The 22,951-nt window shown below is 39.0% G+C and overlaps 1 protein-coding gene across 1 annotated transcript in view; it reads right to left on the bottom strand.

Annotated features, from left to right (window-relative positions):
* LOC110834624 (fatty acid synthase-like) overlaps positions 1–22,951 on the bottom strand; it is a 43,143-nt gene that overhangs the window by 18,577 nt on the left and 1,615 nt on the right. Inside the window, exons 3-31 of the mRNA XM_087350709.1 lie at positions 22,395–22,547; positions 21,351–21,524; positions 20,947–21,147; positions 20,066–20,304; positions 18,855–19,085; positions 18,136–18,333; positions 17,289–17,420; positions 16,156–16,386; positions 15,178–15,367; positions 14,371–14,600; positions 13,223–13,527; positions 12,828–12,972; positions 12,139–12,258; positions 11,799–11,907; positions 11,040–11,297; positions 9,759–9,944; positions 8,803–9,110; positions 7,984–8,280; positions 7,485–7,675; positions 7,011–7,250; positions 6,287–6,407; positions 5,460–5,636; positions 4,725–4,904; positions 4,123–4,321; positions 3,757–3,937; positions 3,221–3,366; positions 1,953–2,200; positions 1,233–1,557; positions 9–164 (exon numbers count right to left, since the gene is read on the bottom strand). Coding sequence (XP_087206835.1) covers positions 9–164; positions 1,233–1,557; positions 1,953–2,200; positions 3,221–3,366; positions 3,757–3,937; positions 4,123–4,321; positions 4,725–4,904; positions 5,460–5,636; positions 6,287–6,407; positions 7,011–7,250; positions 7,485–7,675; positions 7,984–8,280; positions 8,803–9,110; positions 9,759–9,944; positions 11,040–11,297; positions 11,799–11,907; positions 12,139–12,258; positions 12,828–12,972; positions 13,223–13,527; positions 14,371–14,600; positions 15,178–15,367; positions 16,156–16,386; positions 17,289–17,420; positions 18,136–18,333; positions 18,855–19,085; positions 20,066–20,304; positions 20,947–21,147; positions 21,351–21,524; positions 22,395–22,547 — 5,871 coding nt within the window. The remainder of the gene's footprint in view (positions 1–8; positions 165–1,232; positions 1,558–1,952; positions 2,201–3,220; positions 3,367–3,756; positions 3,938–4,122; positions 4,322–4,724; positions 4,905–5,459; positions 5,637–6,286; positions 6,408–7,010; positions 7,251–7,484; positions 7,676–7,983; positions 8,281–8,802; positions 9,111–9,758; positions 9,945–11,039; positions 11,298–11,798; positions 11,908–12,138; positions 12,259–12,827; positions 12,973–13,222; positions 13,528–14,370; positions 14,601–15,177; positions 15,368–16,155; positions 16,387–17,288; positions 17,421–18,135; positions 18,334–18,854; positions 19,086–20,065; positions 20,305–20,946; positions 21,148–21,350; positions 21,525–22,394; positions 22,548–22,951) is intronic.

Below are 22,951 nucleotides of genomic sequence, written 5' to 3' on the forward strand. Positions count from 1 at the left end.
TTACTTACCAATGATACTGGCAATACAAGATACTACATCGCCAGATCCACCAGTCCCTGCAGATTTGTCAGCTACAGCCGTGCTCGCGACTACAGGGCACGGCTGCCTCAGGAATACATCAAGCATTTCGAGATAGGATGAAATCTTCTGTGCTGGTGTGCCTCCTGCAAACCACAGATGAAACAAAAATTAAAACCAAAAATATTACAGTGTTGCCTTTCAGTAAACAAAACATAGTGTTATGAACAAATATGTTATTTCTGTTTCGTTTTTCCTTTATTATTCCAGTCATTCTTTCAGAAAAATATACATTAAAGTGCCAAAATCTATCTATGTACAGTAAAACCCCTCAAGTTGGACACCCCTCTACATTGGACACTTGTAATTGGAACCGGCAAATATCCTACAATTTTACATATCCACAATACCCTATATCTTGGACACTCCTTTATCCTGAAACTTGGTCACCCCTTTTGTTGTAAGTTGGACAGGTTCATGCACTTAGCTTCAATGCTTTTATGGGAAACGTTTACAGTTAGTATTTTGTTGTTTTGAATTTCTAACTGATGAATGCCTTCTGCCTGAGGATAATCTTATGGTTGAGGGTAAGACACATTGAACACATCATTTACAAGAAATAAGTGACATCATATGTAGAGCTAATGCCGTAAGTACAATTAAAAAAATACATGAACATTGCAACCACGAGAGTGGGTTTCAAAAGATTATTATTATTGTCATTAATTCTTAATTCAAGCGAGCCTACAGTAGTTAGGTTATGTAAGTAAATAGATTACATTGTCAGTAAACGTAAAGTATTGGTGCCCGTCCCTTTAAGCTTATCCATGCAAGTTCAATTTAGTGAAAACAAAATTTGTAAAAATTTTGATTTTTCTTATCAAAAATTTCCTTTTTTGGGAAGGGCTCCATAATACTCTACAATTACCACATTGTCATTACACCACAATTTGAAAGGATGATTTTCCCCTTTCCCTCTATCCTGGACACCTCTGTAAGTTGGACACATTATCGTGGAACCGTGAGTGTTCAAGTTAGAGAGGTTTTACTGTAATAGGCAAGCGTTGGTTGGTAATCATTCATCCATGGCCTGCTATGTATATTTTTCTGTACCACTATTTTATTTCTAAGGTTTAGCATCAGGTGAAAGCTTACTTCACATCACAATAAATGTGCACCCAGGTATATAAATCCATTTCCAAAGCATAACTGACCTGTTTGAATAACTTGCTGTTCCTTCTGCATCTCTGCAACCAACCCCACATCCCCAACACCGCCCCACTGTACAGCAAGACCTGGTAACCCATCTCTGACACGGGCCTCACAGACGCGCTCCACGACGGAGTTGTTCATGCCGTAGATCATCTGCCCAGCATTACCACGCCCACACGATACACTGGAGAACACCACAAAATGACGCAGGTGTGGGCACATCTGGCGAGACAGCGCATCCAGGTGATGCGTTGCAACTGCCTTGGGTCCTGCAGAAGCAGCAAAGTCTGCCTCAGTCTGGTTCTCCAAGAGTTTGTCTCGCAGCACCTACAATATACCATGATGTTTTGTTCAATTATTTAAGTGACTTAAAAAACCATGAAAATTCACATTATACACACTGTTCAGAAGCTATTTGAATGGAACATACAGACACATGGCCGTACATACAAAGGCAAGGGCATGTGTGTTCACAGCTACAGAGAACTACAACGGACATAACCAAACCAGAAGCTGCACTTTCCTTACAAACTAATGGAACAGACTAAGGATACATAAAGAATTTACTAACAAGTACCTTACTTCGTTTGTGTGCCGACTCTTTGTGTGACACACTGGATGTATAAATTGTGCTCTCAACAATTTTAATGGTCATCATTCTGTTGTTATTTCATTTTCCACAAACCAGGAAGTTTACATACATGAACAAGCTTAACACGTACCACAGCCAGGTTGAATATAGCATCAACTTGCCCCAGCTTGTTTGCATGTGACAGCAGAGCTCTTACACCACTTTTTGTGGTAATGTCAGCTGGAGAGATGACAACTGTCGCGCCATAGCTACGCCATATTCTCACACGTAAACTCTGGTAACCAGTCTTGATGCCATCACGAGATGTTAGTACCAGTTTACGAGCGCCTCGTGACACCAGCCAGTCAGCCAACTCCAGACCAATGTCTTCCAGACCACCTGAAAGTGATAACACTGTTCCACCTATGCGCTTCTCTTTAAACAGTGGACGGCATAAAACACAATGACACACTTTGTTTATACATCTCATAATTTCACATTCATTTTGGCATCCATAATCTCACAAACTTTATGGAGTATAAAAACACAATATAATGCTATACCATATCAACCTCTGAATGTTATTGACAGAATAGTTCTGAGCACTGTAACAATAAATTTTCTTCCACAAAATTCAAACTTTCATGTGACTTAAGACAGACAACAGATTTTAAAGGTAAAAATCAAACTGTAAATAAGTAATAATTAACACAGATAATGGATTTTAATTATCAGTGTTATAATGTAAGTTGCAGTAAAGACAAAGATGATGACTGAAATTACAGAGATTCTAAACTATATGTACAACAAAAGAAAAGCCTTTTTCAAAGTAACGAGGAAAAACCGTGGCTGAAGTGTAATATAATACAATATAAACAATGCATACACAATAAAAAGCAATTTCTATATACAATGAACATTTAAGAAACATTACATGTCTTAAGTTCTTCAGAGAACTTTTAATGTACACATACGTGAGCGGATGAGTACGCATGCACGCACGTGCACAGACACACACACACAATCACATTAACACAAAGATAGTATTAAAAATATATTAAAATTAGCCGTCAATCAATGTGATTGACGGCTAATTTTAATATATTTTTAATACTATTTAAATAAATCACAATATGACGCATCTACAATATCTTAACACAAAGATGTTTTAATATTAGATTCCATTTAAAAAATCTCATAACTTCATAGAATCCTTTAAACCAATGCAGGAAATGATCAACTTTGTAACATATTTAATAAAATATGAACCTATGATAATGGGTAATCGAGGCGAAAAACACGTGTTTAAGAAAGTAAAGTAATTTTATATAAACATAAGTTTGTATTTGATGGTGTTTGACTTTCTGAAAGAATCTAGCCTTCAGTTTTGTTTGGGCATACAGTAAGACAACTGAGTACCTGTAATAATGTAAGCGTAACTGGGGTTGCAGAAGTACCGTGGATAAGCCTGCATGAGCCACGGCACTGGCACAAACACTCTTTTGTCTTCTTTTGGTCGAACATGCACCAAAACTTTGCCAATGTGTTTCCCTGCTGCCACGTATCTGCAACACAGTGACATACTACACGTGCCTACATAATTTTTAATTCTAATGTAATATATTTCTGAAAGAAGCATTAACCCTTCTAGATGATAAGCTACACTCAGTCCGTTATCTCTTACAAACATAAAACAAAAATAATAATTTATATTAACATTGATGTGTTTACAAAGTTTTCAAATAAATAAATCCCAAAGGTGATCTTGTCTTAGAATGTCTTCAACACTTGGATAAATCACATTTAAATTCAATCAGACTTAGATCAATAGTTTTGAAATTTAAACAAAATAAATTTGATTGACTTGTGTCAAAAGTTAAGTCCTACCTGCTTTTATATAATCTCCTTTTCTCAAAAAAAACTATCTTACAAGCTTGTCTCCATCATAACCAAACCTGAGTGCTTGTTCCACTTCAGTGGTGGGAAACACAATCCTGGGTAGCGGTCGTACAGCCCCTGAAGCTATGCCTTCAGTCATGATGTCACATAATTTCTTCTTAAACTCAGAGGATGCAGTGAACAGTTCATCTAACATAACTCCATGGAAACTTGTCTCCTTCAGGAACACCTCCATGCCTACATATTGTGATTCAATAACAGAAACAAATAACATTAAGAACTTAAACTACAGCTGGTGAAATAAAATCACTTTAAAATCAGTATATGCATGAATGACATTTTCTACCAGTGTGCCATCCTACAGAACTAAACTAAGCTACACTCACAAAACTAGAAATATAAATTAATGAAAAACAGCCTACCAAGGAGGTTGTTATTCTCTAGGTCAAATTTTCCAATTTCCAGAAATCGTCCTCGAGGGGCAAGGCAGCGTACCGAGGCCTGCAGCTTTTCCTCAGCAAGGGAGTTGAGAACAAGATCCACACCTCTACCAAATGTCTCCAACCTGACAAGTTGCTCAAAGGAGCTATCCTCAGAGTTGCCAATATTGTGGTCAGTTAACTGATGCAGAAGAGAACATATTAAGAAAAAAGAAAGATATTGTAAGTAAAATTCACAGCTGGAGGACATATCCTAATCAAATCTTTAAATCTTACTTCCTTACCACATTTTAAATACTGAAAATTGTATTTGAATGTTTCAGCCATATATGTAACGAAATTAATGATCAAAGGAGGTTGAAACTGGTAACACACGTAATGGAGGGAGGGGATAAAAAATGTGAGCAATTAATGCTGGACGCCGAGTGGGCACTGTAGACGCGCTACATGATGTGCACATGGAGCCACACTTTCCTTCAATTCGGTGGTGGCAGATGAACGAAGTCATGGTCTTACTGACCCCTTCAGCCTATGCCTGAACAGGCTGGTGTTTCTGTAAGTAAAAATATGGGCTATTCAGATACCTGCGGGAACTGCTTTTTGATGAAGTCCCGTTTCTCCTGTGTACCAACAGTGGTATACACTGTACATCCTGTGTGTAGACAGATATTGATGGCTGCCTGGCCTACGCCCCCACTGCCTGAGTGGATCAGCACCGACTCACCTTTCTTCAGGTTACCAACAATCACCAGTGCATAGTAAGCCTGTGCATGGCAAAACAAAGCAATAAGCTTCCACTTGTACACTAAACTTGCTTAAATCTCTAAGAATATTATTCAGAAGGTGAAGAAATTTTGTGAAATTATTTCAATGGCTAAGAACAGTCACCTATAACAACTTCTCTTTCTCCAAGACTCACACACAAGAACAACGCTAAAAGTGATACCTTTTAGATACTGGTGATAATAGTGATGATAATTTTATCTTTCTGGGATTAATGTGTGCACAATAGTTAAGCAGATTTCTTGAACATGAGTCAATAAAATATAGCCCACACGTCTGTGAAACTCCTTTTGTGTTAATTCAGAGTATAAATAAGACAAATTAATGGAACTGTCAAGATAAAACTTCAGAAGGATTGACCATCATTTTAATTTTTGTAATGAAACATACAGAGACTTAACAGCTTTAAGTTACTACTACTTTTACACATTCCTTGTATGTAATGCACAAAACAAATGCAAAAATTAATCATATGGGTATTGCTACTCCGCTCATTTGTGAAATAAATCTCCCCAACTTTACTTATCTAAACTCACAGTTCCATAGGCAAGAGGCACAGTAGCTGCATCTTCTAGTGTCCAGTGTTTGGGTACATCCCATAGCAAGTCCTTGTCCACCAGCAGCATAGAGGCTAGAGCCCCGTGAGGTACCATTCCCATGACACGACTCCCCTTCTGGTCACGCCCAGAGAACTCAAACCCTTGAACATTGTCCTAACATAATAGAAAACAGTGTGAATTTCAAACTTATGACTGTCAATATAATGTTATAAACTATACAACCATCACACGGTGGAATGGTGGGTTTCTGGGTTATGATGGCATAAAGTTTTGTAGGAATGTTGGAGGAACAGAACCACTTATTAGAATATACACATATGGGAGGATAATATTGGATCTTAAAAAAAAAGGATATGCAGATGGAAGATGAATCAACTGTCTAAGAGCAGGAATGAGTGGTGGGCTCTTGTGAGCATGGTAATGAACATTCATGTTCCACAATAGAAGGGAATTTCTTGACTGAGTTAGCAGTTATCAATTTCTTAAGCAAAAACTCTGCACGACAAGTAAATAAAATCAATAACCTGGAGTTTCATCTACTCTCTGACATACATAATTTTTTGTGTCATGGAGTGTCACAGAATTAGATGTCATAATGGATGCATACTCTCCAAAACAGACAGAAATACACCAGAGTGTGCATGGCACATCCTTCTACAAAATGTGGAAAGTTTATTAGTTAATTAATTAGGGAGTCAAATAAGTATAAACAGAAAGAACTCATATAATGTATAATGTGGTAAGAACAGCCTGCTTCAGCATTGTCAATTATTCTCAGCTTCACGCACGAGATCTATTCTCACCAGATCCAGCTGACCCTTAGGAGCTTTCGAAGTCACCCTTTCTGTTGCTGTCATCACGTCCTTGAAGTTGACACCAGAGTAATAAATATGCACCAGTTCCTCAATTCGTTCTGTCTGAATGCTGTAACATACCAAATTTTACAAAATATGATTCTCTACACTGAAGCATCACACTCATGAGTAGTTAACCTATCAGTTGATACAATTTTGCAGTAATACAAATCAACTCATTCCAACAAAAGTAGTTTTAAATTAATGGAATCTTTCAGGTGATAATACAGTATAATCCCCATCTGAAGTCCCTCAAACAAATTTAAAGGTTATGAAGTAAGGCATTGGCCTCCAAGTCATAGATAAAATGCTCAGAATAAATGACATCCAGGTTAGATTTTTCTGCATGATTTTCCTCCGACAAATATAAGAAAACTCTAAAACTGGGAAATACTATGCTCTCACCATGTTTCCATGCCAGGCCTATGCTGTGTATTACCAGTTATGGCCACCATGCACACCACAATATCATCAGGAAAAAATGTAGCCCCATCCCATTGGTACTATTTGGCTACTTCCACCTTGTAATGCAAAGACACCTAAACACAACACTATAACCGAGACAGAGATGGCTGTCTTATGGGATGTTTTTCCGTGTAGTCTGGTAGAAATGAGAGACATTAATCTGATGACGTAGCCAGCAACCACATTATTGTACAGAGTTAGCCCACACCTGTCAGGGTCCAGATTTCCCTCCAACCACCGGAAACTGGAGAGATCTCCTCGTCTCATGATGTTCACATAGGCGTGTGGCACAGTGACAGTAGCACAGCTGTCCAGGGGGAGGTGTCTGTATGACCCCCACTTTCCATCAATGTATACATTAACAGCCAGATCTTTCCTCAGCTGTTGCCGGTAGAATGGTAAGTTCAGATCGAATGGGGGTGCTGAGGTATCAGGAATAAAGTAACACCTGAAAAATATGTGTAAAATCTTACATAATTCTTATACTCAAATGAATCTTCTGCTTATTTGATTCCAAAGGAATAAAATGCTATCAAAGAAAGTGCCGTGTAGGCATACAGGGGAGAGAGGAGGGACAGTTCCTTCCTGCACTCAACCTCATGCCCTGATTATGCTTCATCCCACAGGAACATCTACACAACTGTGTGGAAGCCAAACCTCATTCAAATACAATGTCTCTTACCTAACAAAGTCACATCCAGGCTCCTTGCGGATACAGTTCACAAGACCCACAATGCCACTGAGTGGTTCACCCTGAGCTACAAGAATAATGTGACGTTTGGAATTACTACCGATGGCAGTTTGTACTTGTGGCAGCCAATCATAGTTGTGAGTTGTTATATGGATCACAATTGGATTTTCCACGACCACTCCCTGCAACAGGCATTACACTTCCTGAACACAATACATTACCACATGAAATCAGTTACCTAACCAAAGATCCTTAATTCACTTTTGGACCGACTGGAATTCTTTTTTATTATTCACCTTGTGGAAAAAAATTAGTGTTTCTTGGTTTATTTAAAGCCACATATCAATTGTGTGCAATTTATCACTTTTCCAGCATTTTAAAAGCACAAATTGATATACTTTTCAAAGGTCACATTCATATGATTGGACTGAAAACTTGGTATACTAAGTGCAAGTTAGTTATTGAGAAAAACTCTGACTGGTGCCACTACCTTCCTGAGCAAGAGCAACTTCTCATCCTTGAGAGTCTTCTCAAACACAACCTCGAGCCTGACGCCATTGGTGAACGTGGTCTTGGTTTCCAGTTTCTCACGAGTCAGGATGCAGGCCCCATCAGCCAGGGCACTTACAGTGGTCTGCAGCAGTTGTCCATGGGGCAGGATGTTCGAAGCGATTACCAGTGTGCAGTTCTGCTCGTTCTCTAGTTCGTGCTCCTTGACCTTGATCCCCGTCTTGTTCAAGTCTGCCTCCAATCGGTCACTTGCCTTTGCCAGGACTGTTATTTTTGCCTGTAATGTATAACATGTGCAAAGATAAGTCAGAATTGGCTTGCTTTAAAGAGTTCCAAATTTTAGTTAAGAAGTTTCAAAGCTTCAGTTCCAAATCCTTTATTCATACTGAGAATAAAAACATAATAGCAGCATGCAAAGTCCTAAAGCTGTAGTTACGGTTAGAAAGACACATTGCACACGAGAACAGAACTTTGTTTTTATGACCCTTCCACAAAAAATTATCACTACCATTTTAGAAGAAGCAGATATTCCCTAGCATAGAATCAAACAGAGCAAAATATACAAAACTATAATTGTGTCCGTTGTTTCGTATGGCCACGAAACTTAGTCTCTCATATGCCGGGAAGAACACAAACTGAGGGTGTTTCAGAACAGAGTGAGGCATAGGTAGAACATTAAATTTACTATGAATAATACAGAAATATGATGAAAGGATTCAGACTTGATTCATCTAACTCAGCTATGAAGTATAAGCCTGAGAACCCAGCGACACACAGTTTGAGACAGAATTCCACTTGCCTTTATAAGTGGAAGATCTGCAATGATTGCGGCCACGGCAGGTGACAGAAGTGCAGTGCCTTCGTTGTGCAGCTCCACCACCTTTACATGGGCACCAGGCTTGTTCTCCAGAGCGATGTGAGTGCACACCCTCAGTGCACTGTGCAAATCAAGGCGCACAGGTTCCACATTGGGTGTGAACACACATTTCTCGAGCACAGCCCTGCCCGCATTCCTCCGCCGAGTTATGGCACTTTCTTTGAGCCCTCGCACTTCCACACCTCCTGATCTGATGATGCCCATCTTCTCATACATACATACTGGCGCAACTGTCAACAAGCATAGTTAACAGTTGCAGAGTTCATTGGAAACTAAAATACTAAACACCTGGTATAAGCTGTATTGGAATAGTGTAGGTAGATTCTGAACCACAAATTTTAAACATCTATTTCGTAACATACGGTAACAGCACAGCATATTTACATCATAATTAATACGCATCTTATAAAAATTCAGGCTTTCGTGTTAACTATAACATATGTTCTCGGGTAATTAGCTAAATCCACTCTAGAGACAGTCTAATGTTTCAGAGACCATACCCATACTACTGTCAGGGAAGGATGACAAAGATAAAGAATATTTCAAACAATCTGGACTCCCACTTAAGATTTATGTGGCTGATTGCATGAGAAGTTTATATCACAAAAACAGTTCTCTCAGATCATTCTAAATTTAAGACATTGTATAATATGAAATTTGAGAAGATCTGGATTGTGGGCTCCAGAAGTATGATGCCACTTAGTCTTGTAGGTAGTTACCAACATTTTGGAGAAACATACCGCCTTCACCTTCAGTTAAGTAGTGAAGATGGACACAAAAGGTTCCTACGAAGTATTTATTAAAACCTGCGAGACTACGTGGCATCGTAACACACACACGGTAACAATCCAAAGAAAGCATTAATGTCTGACACTGACCCAGTTTCTCACTCGCATCGCCCAATGCATGGAGAAATGCAGGATGACGTTTCACATCTATTGTAAGCTTCTGGATTGACGTTGGAACGAGCAGACTTCGACTCTCATCCTGTAGCAAATGTACCTGCAGCATGCTGTCCATGAATGCTACCCAGTTGTTGCTCCAGGAGATCTTTCCTTTTTGTCCTGCCAAACGCAACACAACACAGGAAAAATATTCAGACTTGAAGCATTACACTCAGTGCAAAATAAACATATAAAGGGGATAAGTTTTGAATAACGTATATTTATGAGGACAGATTTTTAAATTGTATTTCATTAAATATAAACCATATCAAATGATCTTTCAAAGAAAAACTGTAGACCTCAGTGAGGTCTGCCTTTCGCATTATATTTAAAATTTAAGTATGATTAACAGTTTGTGACAAATATGAAAAACTTCAATTTTAGACTGATATAAAGTATGAAGCACCGAGAGCAGAACCATTGAACGTTGTAATTGGAAACCAACAGATGGAGAATGTGGAGCATTTCAAGTACTTGGGAAGCATAGTCACGACGGACGCTCTGTGCACCAAGGAAGTAAAAGCAAGGATAGCCATGGCCAAGGCAGCTTTCGTCAAGAAGAGGATACTTCTCACTAGCAAGTTGGGCTTGGAGATGAAGAAGAAACTAGTGAAGTGTTACGTATGGAGCAGAGACTTGGACACTCAGGAAGAAGGAACAGAAATACCTGGAGAGTTTCGAAATGTGGTGTTGGAGAAGAATAGAGAAGATCAGGTGGACGGATCGGGTGACCAACGAAGAAGTATTGAGGAGAGCCAACGAGCAAAGCAGCATTCTGCAGGCGATTACACGAAGGAAAGCTAACTGGCTGGGACATATTATGAGAAGGAATGGGTTACTGAGTGATATCATCGAAGGCCAGGTTGAAGGAAAGCGAGGACTGGGAAGAAGATTAATGCAGCTAACCGACGACCTTAAACAAGGAAAGAAGATGACGTTCCAGGAATTAAAGCGAGAAGCCGAGAATAGGGACAACTGGAGAGCTCTTTTTGGGCAGAGCAATGGACTTGTCGTAAGACAGAACACTTAATAATAATAATAATAATAATAATAATAAAGTATGAGTTAAACTTGAAAAATATGAATCAAAATTAAAATTTCCTGGTAATTATTCATGTATCTCCCATCTGCAATGAAGCAAGTGAAAACGCAGATGAACAAGTACTGTGTTCCATTATACATTCATTTTACGCACTTTATGTGAACAATACTCACCAAAGTTGTCCAAAGAAACAAGGCTACGGAAGATCCCTTGGTAGTTGTACCCACGCAGTTGTAACTCCTTGTATATGTCATCTGATGAAAGTTCAAGCCAACTGTTGATACTGTTTGGCTCATATGACTCCAGAGAAGCCATTTCATGAGAAATATTCTCAGGTATTCGCACTGTACCACTCACAATGGCAGTACCTTTTTCAGACACCTCAAACTTTCCACTTCCTTTCTGCACCATAATAGCAAATTCTATGCTACCTGTAATAACACGACTTCGGCATTAGCACTTGAAGGGGTGATGTATAAAGTAACATTTAGATTCTAAGCAAAAAGTAAAGCTGTCCCGCTACATGCCATGTAGGCACTTCTGGGGAGAGGAGGTATATCTTTGACCTCAGAAATATATGAGGGTGAGCGGTCTGCGTCACGCCCTGACTGCGCTTTACCCCTAGGAATAGACCCTGGTACCCATTAGATATGAGGTTAGTCGGCTTTCAAGATTAAGTGGTAAAAAGAAATTCTTTACTCAGAAACTCCGTGGAAAGAGAAAATAGTCGAGAATCTAGAACATACACAGGAAGATAATATTAAAATTAATGCTATGGAAGCAGATAGGAGTGCAGATATGAATCTGAGTGAACTGTCTCAGGACACGGACTTACGTGGAGATAGTGTCAGAAAATAACAGTAATCCATTATCAGGAAATATGTTCTTAATAACCAGGGCAGAAGAAGCATGATGAACTATACGATACATACCTTCCTTGGGAATGTTGGTAACCCTGTGAAATTGTACATCCTCAAACACAACAGGTAATTCAGTGTGTACTTGACTGTTCATAATTCCAATCGACTCCCAGACAAGCTCCTACATAAGAGCAAATTATGCATTAAAATGAAGGTACCTGACAGCAATACAGTGCTATGATGCAGGAGGTGGATCGAAAATTGTGACAGTGAAACAGAAATTGGAGGTACAGCAGATTCAGTAACAAAAGATTAAAGAAAACATGACTGACTCTTTACTACTTCGCCATAATCTCATCAACACCTAAAATCTTTGTAACATTTGCAAGAAAGAATATATTCTCAGACTTACGAGGTAACCCATGGCAGGAAATAGATTTCTTCCATCAATAACATGTCCAGACAAGTATTTCATATCCATATCATCCAGAGTGATGCTCACAGATCGCTCACCACTGGACTTTACTTTTTCCTGCATGGAACAAGAATGAAAATGCCATTAACTTCAAGAATTCACACGTGAGACAAATTAACTCATGTGAGAAAAGAGGACTCAATTCTGCTTAGATATGAAGCAGATGATACAAGAAGTGGTTATAAGATATTTAATGTTCTTACAATAAGAATGAGACAAAGTGATGCAGTTTTGTTGAATTCTAAGGGAGAAGAAAAATAAATTATATTTCTTTCTTAAAAAGGAGATAATAGAAAATACAGTAAGTCAGATGTAGGATTTAAAGTCTCTTAATCCAGGTGAGAATTGTGTTGTGATCCAATGTTTTAGAGACTGTCTCAGTCTCTGTCTCCAAAACGTTGGATTTAAACTCCATTCTTGTGTGGTCGCCTGAGAAGATTTCAGTGCACAGCCAAATCAGACATAAGGACGATTTTCTTTGACTGGCAAGTTCAAAATAATTTTGGAATAATCTCACAGTAATCTTTCTTATCTTCAATTCACCTTTGTATCTCATGTGACAAATATATTCCTACGATTTGTGTGACCTGGTTGTTAAGGTGATTAATTCAAAACTATGACATTACCTGAACCATGTATTTCATGACGAACCAGTCTTGAGAGTGCTCCCATCGTACCAGTGGTGAGATCATAGGGGTTCCCCTGCTTACTGGATATTCTACGGATGGATACAATTTTGCTAACTGTGGCTGCAATCCCAGCTCAAACAACCTGTCATACATAACAGTAAGAGACACTTTTTCCTTCCTTGCCTGTCACTTTCACAATTTTAAACACACCATGAAGTTACATTCACATACAGCAAATATAATTAAAATATCATAAAATAATGAAGTTTCTATAAAAATATTAGATATTGTAAGTAAGAACACAGTCTAATGCCTACCAAAAAACAAAATATTCTGCATTATCACACCAAAATTCCTGCGGATTTCATTCCCAAATGTAAGAAGATACGTACTTTCCCAGAGCAGTGAAGAGGACCTCGGTGCAGTCAGGGTGGCCTCGCCGTGTAATGGCAATATTGGTGATGCCTTTGTTGAGAGATCGTTTCAAGATGGCCTGCAGGAGACCATGTGGAGCAATCTCGATGGTGATGGCGTTATGTGGGATGTGTCGCGACGCCTCTTCGAAAAGCACTGCGCTGAGCAGGTTGTTGGTGTGGTACTCGGCTGATGAGTGTGTTGCTGATGGAGAGTTCCATTCATTCTCTGGCACTGAGGAACTCACCCAGCGAGAAGACCGAGGCTTTGGGTGCGGGATCAGCTGCATACATAAAAACACACCTAAGCCAATCAATATATACCAATACAGTCTCCATGGACTTATGCCCAGCATACTATTCAGTCTATTACAAACCCAATGTTAAAATACACTTGTGTCATTCATTTAGGTGAATTTAAAACACAACAAGCATATACTTTGCAGCAATTAGCATGTATTGAGCATTTTTATTCTGTTTAAACCTACAGCTGGTGTTTAAACCCGCACTAGTTGTTAAACACTGTGGCTGCATTTAAAATGAAAGAATCATGGATCCCAGGGAAGTGGAATAGGAGGGTATGGATTGCATTCATATGGCTAAGGATAGGGGCTGATGGTGGGTTCTTATGAACACAGAAACGAACTATCTGGTTCCACAAGGCGCAAGGACTTTCTTGCCTAGCTGAGAAAACTATTAGCTTCCCAAGAAGAAATATGCTCCACTGAGACAGTTTATTTGAACACGGGTTATGACAACTTTGCCATCATGCAATTTTCACCATTTTCAATTCTCTTAAGTCAAAATATTTTCCTTTCTGTCCTGTATTAAAAGTTATTTTTCTCACCATGTAAGACCAAAACTTATATCTGGCCAACCAGCCAACCTATTGATCAAACAACAAATCCTTCATCATAAAAGCCTATCACTGGAATCCATCTTAACCCAGATCAATTACATTCACATTTTTTGGAACTTTGTTCCCTAAAATAAACTTTATGTTATCTTTTCCCAGGAACACAAGAATTTGGAAAATATGTATCTTAATCTTCAATATGTTTAACATTAGACAGGTGTTTTAGTAAATTAATTTAACAGTGTGTCAAGATAAAGTGAACAGACATTACCTGTTTCAAATATTTGAGCAGGAGAGGCCCAGCTGAGGATATGTATCTGCTGTGGTATGCAATATTGGCGCAGTTCACCTCTTTTGCAAACACACCCTGCTGCTGCAGTGTTTTTACAAACTTCTTCATGGACTCAGCTGGTCCTGATAGTGTGCAGAAGCTAGATCCATTATGGCACGCCACCTCGATATCAGGAGGACACAGTTTCTTGGCCTCCTCAGCTCCCAAACCTCAAAGGCAAGATCCTTGCTCATTAACAATAACTACTCCAATATCATCTTGTTTTCTTATCATTTCCTTATACGAAGTGGTAGAAATAACCACAAAACAATTGCCTCACTAACTCTCTAGAGACAGAACCCAAAGATCAAACACTGTTAATACCAAAGCTTACCTTTTGAACCAGTTCCATCAAATATCTTTGCCAAAACAGTTAGAACTTCTTATTCTTCTTCTTATCCGGGAGGTGCAGCGCTCAAAGCTAACATCCACATTCATATTACCTTCAGTATTCCATGTTTTCCAAGAGATTTTCCACCAACACTTCATACACATTGATGTCTCCCCCACTCAAGTCATGTGTCAACATAACCGTGAAAATTAAATCTATCACACACACATGCAGTTCAGACGCATGTTCAAATGCAAGAGATAAGTACACAAGGAGGAAAATATATCAGTGTATGAAACTTTAAGATTTTAAACAGCTCACATAATACTGTACATGCAATTAAATCAAGTATATAGTACATTAATTGGCAAAACAGGAAAAAACCTGGTAGAAAAATTGTGAGCAGGCAGACTTACCAACAGCAGCCATCAAACCATTGATGAGTTCTGTTTCCAGGGATGCAAGACCACGGAAGTATGCCGCCAGCACCATCTGCTCTGCCGTGAAGCAGCCGTCCATGTAAGCGCAGCCCAGCTCCCCCACTGAGTGGCCCACAATGCCATCGGCCTCAATGCCCACTGATCTCATGATGTCCACCAGCCCTATCTACATCAGACAGACGGGGCTCAGCGTGAGGTTTGCTTCACAATTTGAGGCTGCCATTAACTGTACCACTGGTAATCAAACGAGTGATCACGTGGAATGTTTATCTCTGCACGCTGGTAAAACTGGTAGATCAGCGGAGTTCAATAAATACTTCACTTGGTTCAGTGCAGGTTACGTATTTTCAGATTCGTTAGAACCAAAACAAATGGTTTACGAGTTCATATACGGGACAGAAGAAAAATTGTCCATTTGCTGGAAGCACAGCTGGACCAGTGTGGTTCAAAAGATAATTTGAATAGTAACATGTATACATCTTCCATACAAAACCTTATCAAAGAAGCTGAGAAGTATCATGCAAAAATATACAAACACACGTGCTGAAGATATTAAGCGCTATTCAACTTCTAGCATATGTCTTTATTTTATAAAAAAGTTATGGGTGCATGGAGGTAAAGATTCACACACTCAAGACCTTGTTACTAGATAAAGGCGACTGATTAGTATCATGCTATGGCCGCTTTGTCCCCATTAGAACTGCTCCTAATCCTTCTTGCATCTGAGGTTGGATCCCCCCCCCCCCCAATCCTACTCCAGAAAAGGTGTGAATAATGTAGCAGTGAGAAAAATCACTGTTCCCATCAGGAATCTTATCCTAGCTAACAGCCAATCACTTTGCAGATCAGACATGGAAATTCTGGGTTCAGGTGGTTCTTCGGCTACGTGCATTATTCGCTATAAAGATTCTTCCAATGGGTATATGACAAAGTTTATCTTCCTACTGAGCTCACCTGGCAGGCTGCAATGCCCACGAAGCAATTGAGAATATTATCGAAGATTCCCTGGTCATCAGACGTGATGATATTGAGAACATCCACACCGCAAGGCTTCAGAGCTCGCTGGCACTTCTCAATGGCCGCTGCAAAAACAGGCAGTTTGAGGAGAGATTTCCCCATACCTGGCCATTGCGAACCCATCCCAGTAAACACGAACCAGACAGGTCGTTTGCTTCCTGGATAGAACTGAGAACAAAGCAGTGTATGAGGTTATCAGAAGAAAAACTGATGTTCTGAACACACTCCTTAAATAATAATAATAATAAAAATAATTTATTTACATTCCATGGATCCATAAGACAGTCAGATGACAATAGGATGTGGAAAAAGTCATAATAATAAAAATAATAATAATACAATACATATTATAAAGTACAATTTGTACTTTTATATAAATTTCACATAATACAAAACAAAGTATTCACCTACAGAAATGATAAGTTACAAATAAATCTACCCATTACACACAAGAAAAATTTATCACTTATTTGTAAACAACGTAAATTCATTGACAGAGTAAAAGGAGTGTATAATTAAGTATCTTTTTAATGCTACCTTAAATTGCTCCTTCTTATTTACTTATTTCTTCTTTGACTCTGAAGACAATTTACAGATACTAACTCAGAAAACAGATACATCTATACGCAAATACAGAATGACCATTTCAACAGATAAATCACGCACCATATTATGACGGGCATGAAAATTATACATATTAATACTTTCAGTTATGTTGTATGTTAATTCTTACAAGTGGGATAAACAGATACACATGCAAAGAATTTTAAAATAAACAGTGTTTTAAATTAGCAAACTTTCAGAAAAACATAGTAAGAACTGTACATAATAGTTATACCTAGGCAATGAACACCCAAATTAAACCAAGAATAACAAATGGCATATGAAATAGTGCATAATGCATGTGGAAATACCATAAAATAAACCAGGAATTTTGTTAGGGAATCCTTGAGGAAAACGACAGGTATTGGACATTTAGGTCTGATGAAAGGAGAGGAAGAACGAGTATTAACTTCTTAGAAAGTAATTTGTTATCAAGATGATATGTCAGTGCTGGGCTGCTTCCTCACCTTAATACTTCTCACCGTCCTTTCATTATGAGTGAGAAGCGAGTACCCACGGTACGTGTGGCCAGCAATTTCCAGAGACTGCAAATCATGCATCAGGCTCACAAATTCCGCATCCACTGGCTGCGACTCAAACTAAGAACAAAGATCAAAATCATTATCTAATGCTCTGCAGTAACTATAAAACTTAATAACAGACTTTCAAGTTTACAGACAAATCACAAGTAGAAACTGAATATTTCCAAAGCAAAAACTGCACCCGACAGCCAAATCTACATACATATGGGCTATGATACAAGCTTACAGAATTCAATAAAAACTTCTTCATGCAAATAGAATGTTATTCAATTTCTCAAAAACAGCTGTCCACAAATAAAATCAAGGAAATATTCAACATGTGAGAATGCAGAATACATTTACGTTCACAGGTTGAAGCCTTCATCTGCGTCATAGATAAAATACATTGGGAGAGTAAAGAAAACCAGGCACCTACTGTGGTTCGGAGCCTGGCCAGCTGCTGCACCAGTCAGATAGCGGCAACATCACAGACTAAAATTTACTTACATATCCCACACTTTAGGAATTGAAATCCCCAACACCCACAAGAAAAAAAGATTAGTAAGTAGTGATTTTTCAATTAAGTCCAATTATAGTCAAAATTGGACAACAATAATGGGCACTTACATGAAAATCTATATGCATTTCTGTGTACAAAATTGTTTGGGCAGCAAATACACAGCCAGATAGGATCCCATGCAACCACAGAGGAAGACCCATGGAGAAATCCCCCTCACAACATCACCCAGGCACAGAATGTGCAGCATGACGCAGTGACAACAGACCTACTTACATTAGTAAGGATGATATCAACTGCCTCTTCTGTGCGCCCAGACACGACAATAAGTCGAGGAATGGAGTCAGTAGGAGCCCCACCATCTACCTTCTTCTTCTCATGCCACTGCAGCAGAACGTGGGCATTTGCCCCACCGAATCCAAATGAGTTGACGCCCACAAGGCCGCCATTCCAGGGCAAATTCTCAGTCACAACCTACGACACATAACAGCCATATAAAAACACCGGCCGCAGTGTGCAAGCTCACAATGTTGAGTTCTGTACAGAAATTTCACGATGGAAAGGTATAAATACAAACAAACTCCACTGAACAGAGTCCTTGAGAAGCTGCAGTCTCTCATAACAGCCTCCTACTGGATCCTTAACTCAGCCAAATTTCATGTCCATTCCAAAGAATATGTCAAAGTTTAAGTCTACAAAAGATTTAAATAAGTGAGATTACACATTTAATAATAAAATATAAATATGTATTAACCTCTACCAAATGGGTCTAAGGAATTTAAAGCCCCATACTACGGAGCTGGCGGCTGGGACTTAACTCTGATGGTCAACGGATTAGCAATATGGCATTGTGATGCAGTCAGCTGGATCACACATGTAAGATGAGGCGCGCAAAGACAAACGTTAACTGTATGCCAACAAGGTTTGTTATCTGCAATAAACATAAAGACCACTAAGACGAAGACGCGCTTCTGTCATCCAAATAAAATACTTACCTTGAGCCGCCCGGCAATCAGTCCCTCGACATCTTGCCTAGGGTTGGAATAGTTCAGGTTTGGTGGAATGATTTCATTCTCCATTGCAATGATGACCTTCGTAACAGAACACAGTCCAGACACCGGATCAGCATGCCCCATGTTAGACTTGACTGATCCTATCAGGAGTGGTGTCTGTCTTCCTTTACAAAACACTTCATCCACAACATTCAGTTCCTCAAAATCTCCATCCTGCATCAAATTAATATATTTCATTAAAAACTGAGCTATTTTTACCAACAGCTATTAAGCCATTGAATTATACTACCATTTTTCACAGACTGTACATTGAATTTACCAAATTCAGTCTTCACAATCACTTTTTATGATTATTGACCCATTTACAAATAGGTATCTCTCTTTACACAAATCTTGTCTTGTTAATGTCATATTTAGCAAATGCTAATTTACCATCCAACAAAAAAAGAATGCATTTACCTTATTGGATTCATGCACAGACAGATCATAAAATCCTAGTGCATTCACGCAGCTGTAGTAAGTCACTAATTATTACTGCTAATACCATCTTTGTACAATGTAAAACTAGCATCCATGCAATTTATATACAATTAATAAAACACTGAAGACTGAAGTGTGTGAATCCTGTATACACACTGATCACACACAAACCTACAAATTCTGTTACAAGCATTTTTACATACTAAAAAGCACAAAGTAAATTATGAGATACCTCATGAATTTAATCCAATGGGACTCTTAAACTACTGAAAATAACACACATAAACGGATCACTGCTCGTATACTTATTCAGTTTACAGTTTCTCCTGTCCTCAGAGAAAAAAGCATTAAAAGGAATGCATTAGTCATGAATTACTCCCAGAATTCCTCGTAAAAGTAAAACTGTCCTGCTACATGCCATTAAGGTGCTTCTGGGGAGAGGAGGTATACTTCCACCCATTCTTGACCTCAGCACTAAATTCGGGTGAGTGGTCAGCATAACGCTCTGGAAAGGGACAGCAGTACCTAATGGACAGGAGGCCGGGTAGAACCCAGAATCGGTCTGGATGCAGAAGCCAGAAGAGAAGACCTTTGCCACTGCCGGGAATTGAACTCCGCTTCTCCAGCCTGTAGTCGGACACTACGCTGACTGAGCTACCCCAGTTCTTAAAAAATTATCGTAAGAAACACATTTCAAGCATTAATAAGCTGACCTTAGTCCCAGTTCCATGTGCTTCAATGAAATCCAAAGATGTGGGACTAACGCCACACTCCTCATAAAACTCCTCCATTAACTTCTTCTTCATATCTCGAGACGGATATGTGATGCCCCTATCCTTAAAGCCGTCGCTGTTGGTCTTCGCATGCACCACTGTGGCATATACACGCTTTGCATCACGAGCCTTCTGCAGGAACATCACACAGATGGCCTCACTCCGCACACAGCCATTAGCTGCAAACAAATTACACGTATCAAGTCTAGAGACTGCTAATGTACAACTTACACACAATTTCTGATGATTGATTGATCGGTACATTTATTCTTTTAATCATATTTGACTCGTCTACACTCATTATTTATGGCTATATGGTTACTGAACACAATGGTGCTGGGTTGTTCTTGAAAAGTTGACAGTTGCTAAGCTGGTCAATAAATTCCCCAACTTTTATAAAACCTGAAGGTTCACTGCCCTATTCACCATCTGACATCGCCCTGAGCCAGATAAATTTAGTTTGCATGGCATTTATTTCCTACCAATGTGCCTAGTCTCCAAGGCGTCTCTTCCCTTCAGGTTGTCCGACCAAACTCCCTACGTTTCTCATCTCCCTCACTCTCGGCACAACTCGCCCATTTTGTCCTGCTTCATTTTATCACCATAATAATATCTAGCAAAAGTGTACAAAATTGGGAAGCTCCTCATGAAATTGTCTCCAGTCTCCTGTAATTTCCTCCCTCTTAGGTCCAAATGCTTTCTGCATGACCATCCCCTCAAACATCTTCAATCTGTTTTCTTACCTTAATGTGAAACACAATCTTTAAACCTGATTCACTGAAATAAGAACAGAAATAGCGAATGTATAAGACATTACTTACCATCTCTGTCAAAGACCTTCGATGAGCCATCAGGACTGAGTACGCCAAGACGAGTGAACATGAGAGATATGTAGGGATGAAGACAAAGGTTGCAGCTCCCTACAATAGCAGAGTCACATTGCCCATCCTGGATGGCTTTGTACGCGTGTTCAATTGCGTACAAAGACGACGAACACGCTGAATCCAACATGTAACTGGGTCCTGAAGCAAAGGGTTTAGAGCGCGTCTGAGTAGAATTTCAGGTTTTTACACAAGAAAATAAGAGAGCAACAGCTTTCTAGGATATGACACAGTGAAGAACACAGAAATGTAGTTGGAATGAATTAATGAAACATAAAACTGCAAGAAAAAGAAAGGTGAAAGAGAGATAAGTGTACAAGTGTAAACAGAATCTCAAACCTCACCATGTACTCCAAGCCAGTAAGAGATGCGGTTGGCAAGCATGGCTCGGCTGCAACCTATGAGACCGATCCCACTCGCGTGAAACTTCTCATAGAACATACATTTTTCTGACTCGCTGAAAGATGAGCCGACAAAGACCCCAGTATTCTGCCCCTTTAGGAGACGGGGGTTGACACCTTAACATGAAAATGATTAACTTTATGAATACTTCCCACACGATTCTACAGCACCAAATATTACATAAGAATATGCTCACAAAAAACAGTCATGCAATATTTAAATCAAATATAAAATTTCAGTTATTTACATTTGACTCCAGTCTGAAATCGACTAACCCTATGAAGAGTCATCCTTGAGAAGCTAATGAATAGTCACTCAGACAGTAAAGAAATTCCCAGCATTTTACAGAACTTGAAGGTTCATTACTGTGTTCACAAGAGCCTACCACTGGTCCCTATTCTGGGTAAAACTAATGGATTTCATGACCCTCCCACCTTCAGCTCTAATTTAATATTTTCCTCACAGGTAAACAAAGGTCTTTCAAGTGGGCTCCTCCCTTCAGGCTTTCTTAACACAGCTCTCCCAAACATGCTACATGCCCTGTGAATCCGACTCTCACTGTAACCTACGCAGTGCAGTACATACGTGCACACGCAGCAGCATTAAATAAAGAAAAATGTCAACATATTATTTTTGACAGCACAATTTAAAAATACAACTTCAAAATTTTTGGTTCGATCTCAAAATTCATGTATGTATCAGTCACGCTGTGGGAAAATCAATTTCCTATATCAATTTCTCTGCTTAGTTCTCAGGGTATGAACTCCATACTACAGAGCTGATCAGTGGTCAATAGGAAATTCCTTGTTTTCTTACAAATCCAAAGTATCAAAAGCGCACAGACAAAATCCTGCCCACGGGTCACATACTCCTTAATTTTATCGCCCTAATGCCATCATGCCAAGAGTACAAATTCTTAAGTTCATCGTTAGGTGTTCAGTTTGCGTTCTCAAAGTTACGAGGAGGAGAAGAGGCAAAATGCTGACCTGCATCCACAATGGCCTCATAAGTTTTCTCCAGTAGCATGCGGCCCTGGGGGTCCATGGTTTGGACCTGTTTGTAGTGAATACCAAAGAATGATGCATCAAACCTATTGAGATTGTACAGCTTCCCTGTCCGTGCAGGGATCTCGGGGTGATCTGTGGAAACAATACTTATCACAGAAGAATGATACAACTATCTGTCATGCCATTTAAATTCACTGTACTCTGACGCTCTCAAACAATAAATACCTGTTATACACTATATTTTATTATGTAACCCTATTGTATTAGAACAGGTAAAGAGTTAGATATAAATATACAAATATGATTTATTTATGCCTGATACCTCATAATTACAATGTTAATAGAATGATTTATGCTTGCATAAAGAAAAAGTATAAATGTTATTGTGGTACTCAGTCTTTACAACTACGTTTTGCAGCCGCTATATCAGTGCCAGATTACACGCAATTCAAGGACTAAATTATTTTAAAAGACAGATAAAGCAGCTGATAAACTTTGCGAAAAAGTATTATCCTGAGTTAGGTCTAGCATAATTT

Source organism: Zootermopsis nevadensis, unplaced genomic scaffold, assembly GCF_977971745.1.
Source record: "Zootermopsis nevadensis isolate Lab colony 2312 unplaced genomic scaffold, Znev_1.0 Znev_ptg000017l, whole genome shotgun sequence".
Classification (NCBI taxonomy): domain Eukaryota; kingdom Metazoa; phylum Arthropoda; class Insecta; order Blattodea; family Termopsidae; genus Zootermopsis; species Zootermopsis nevadensis.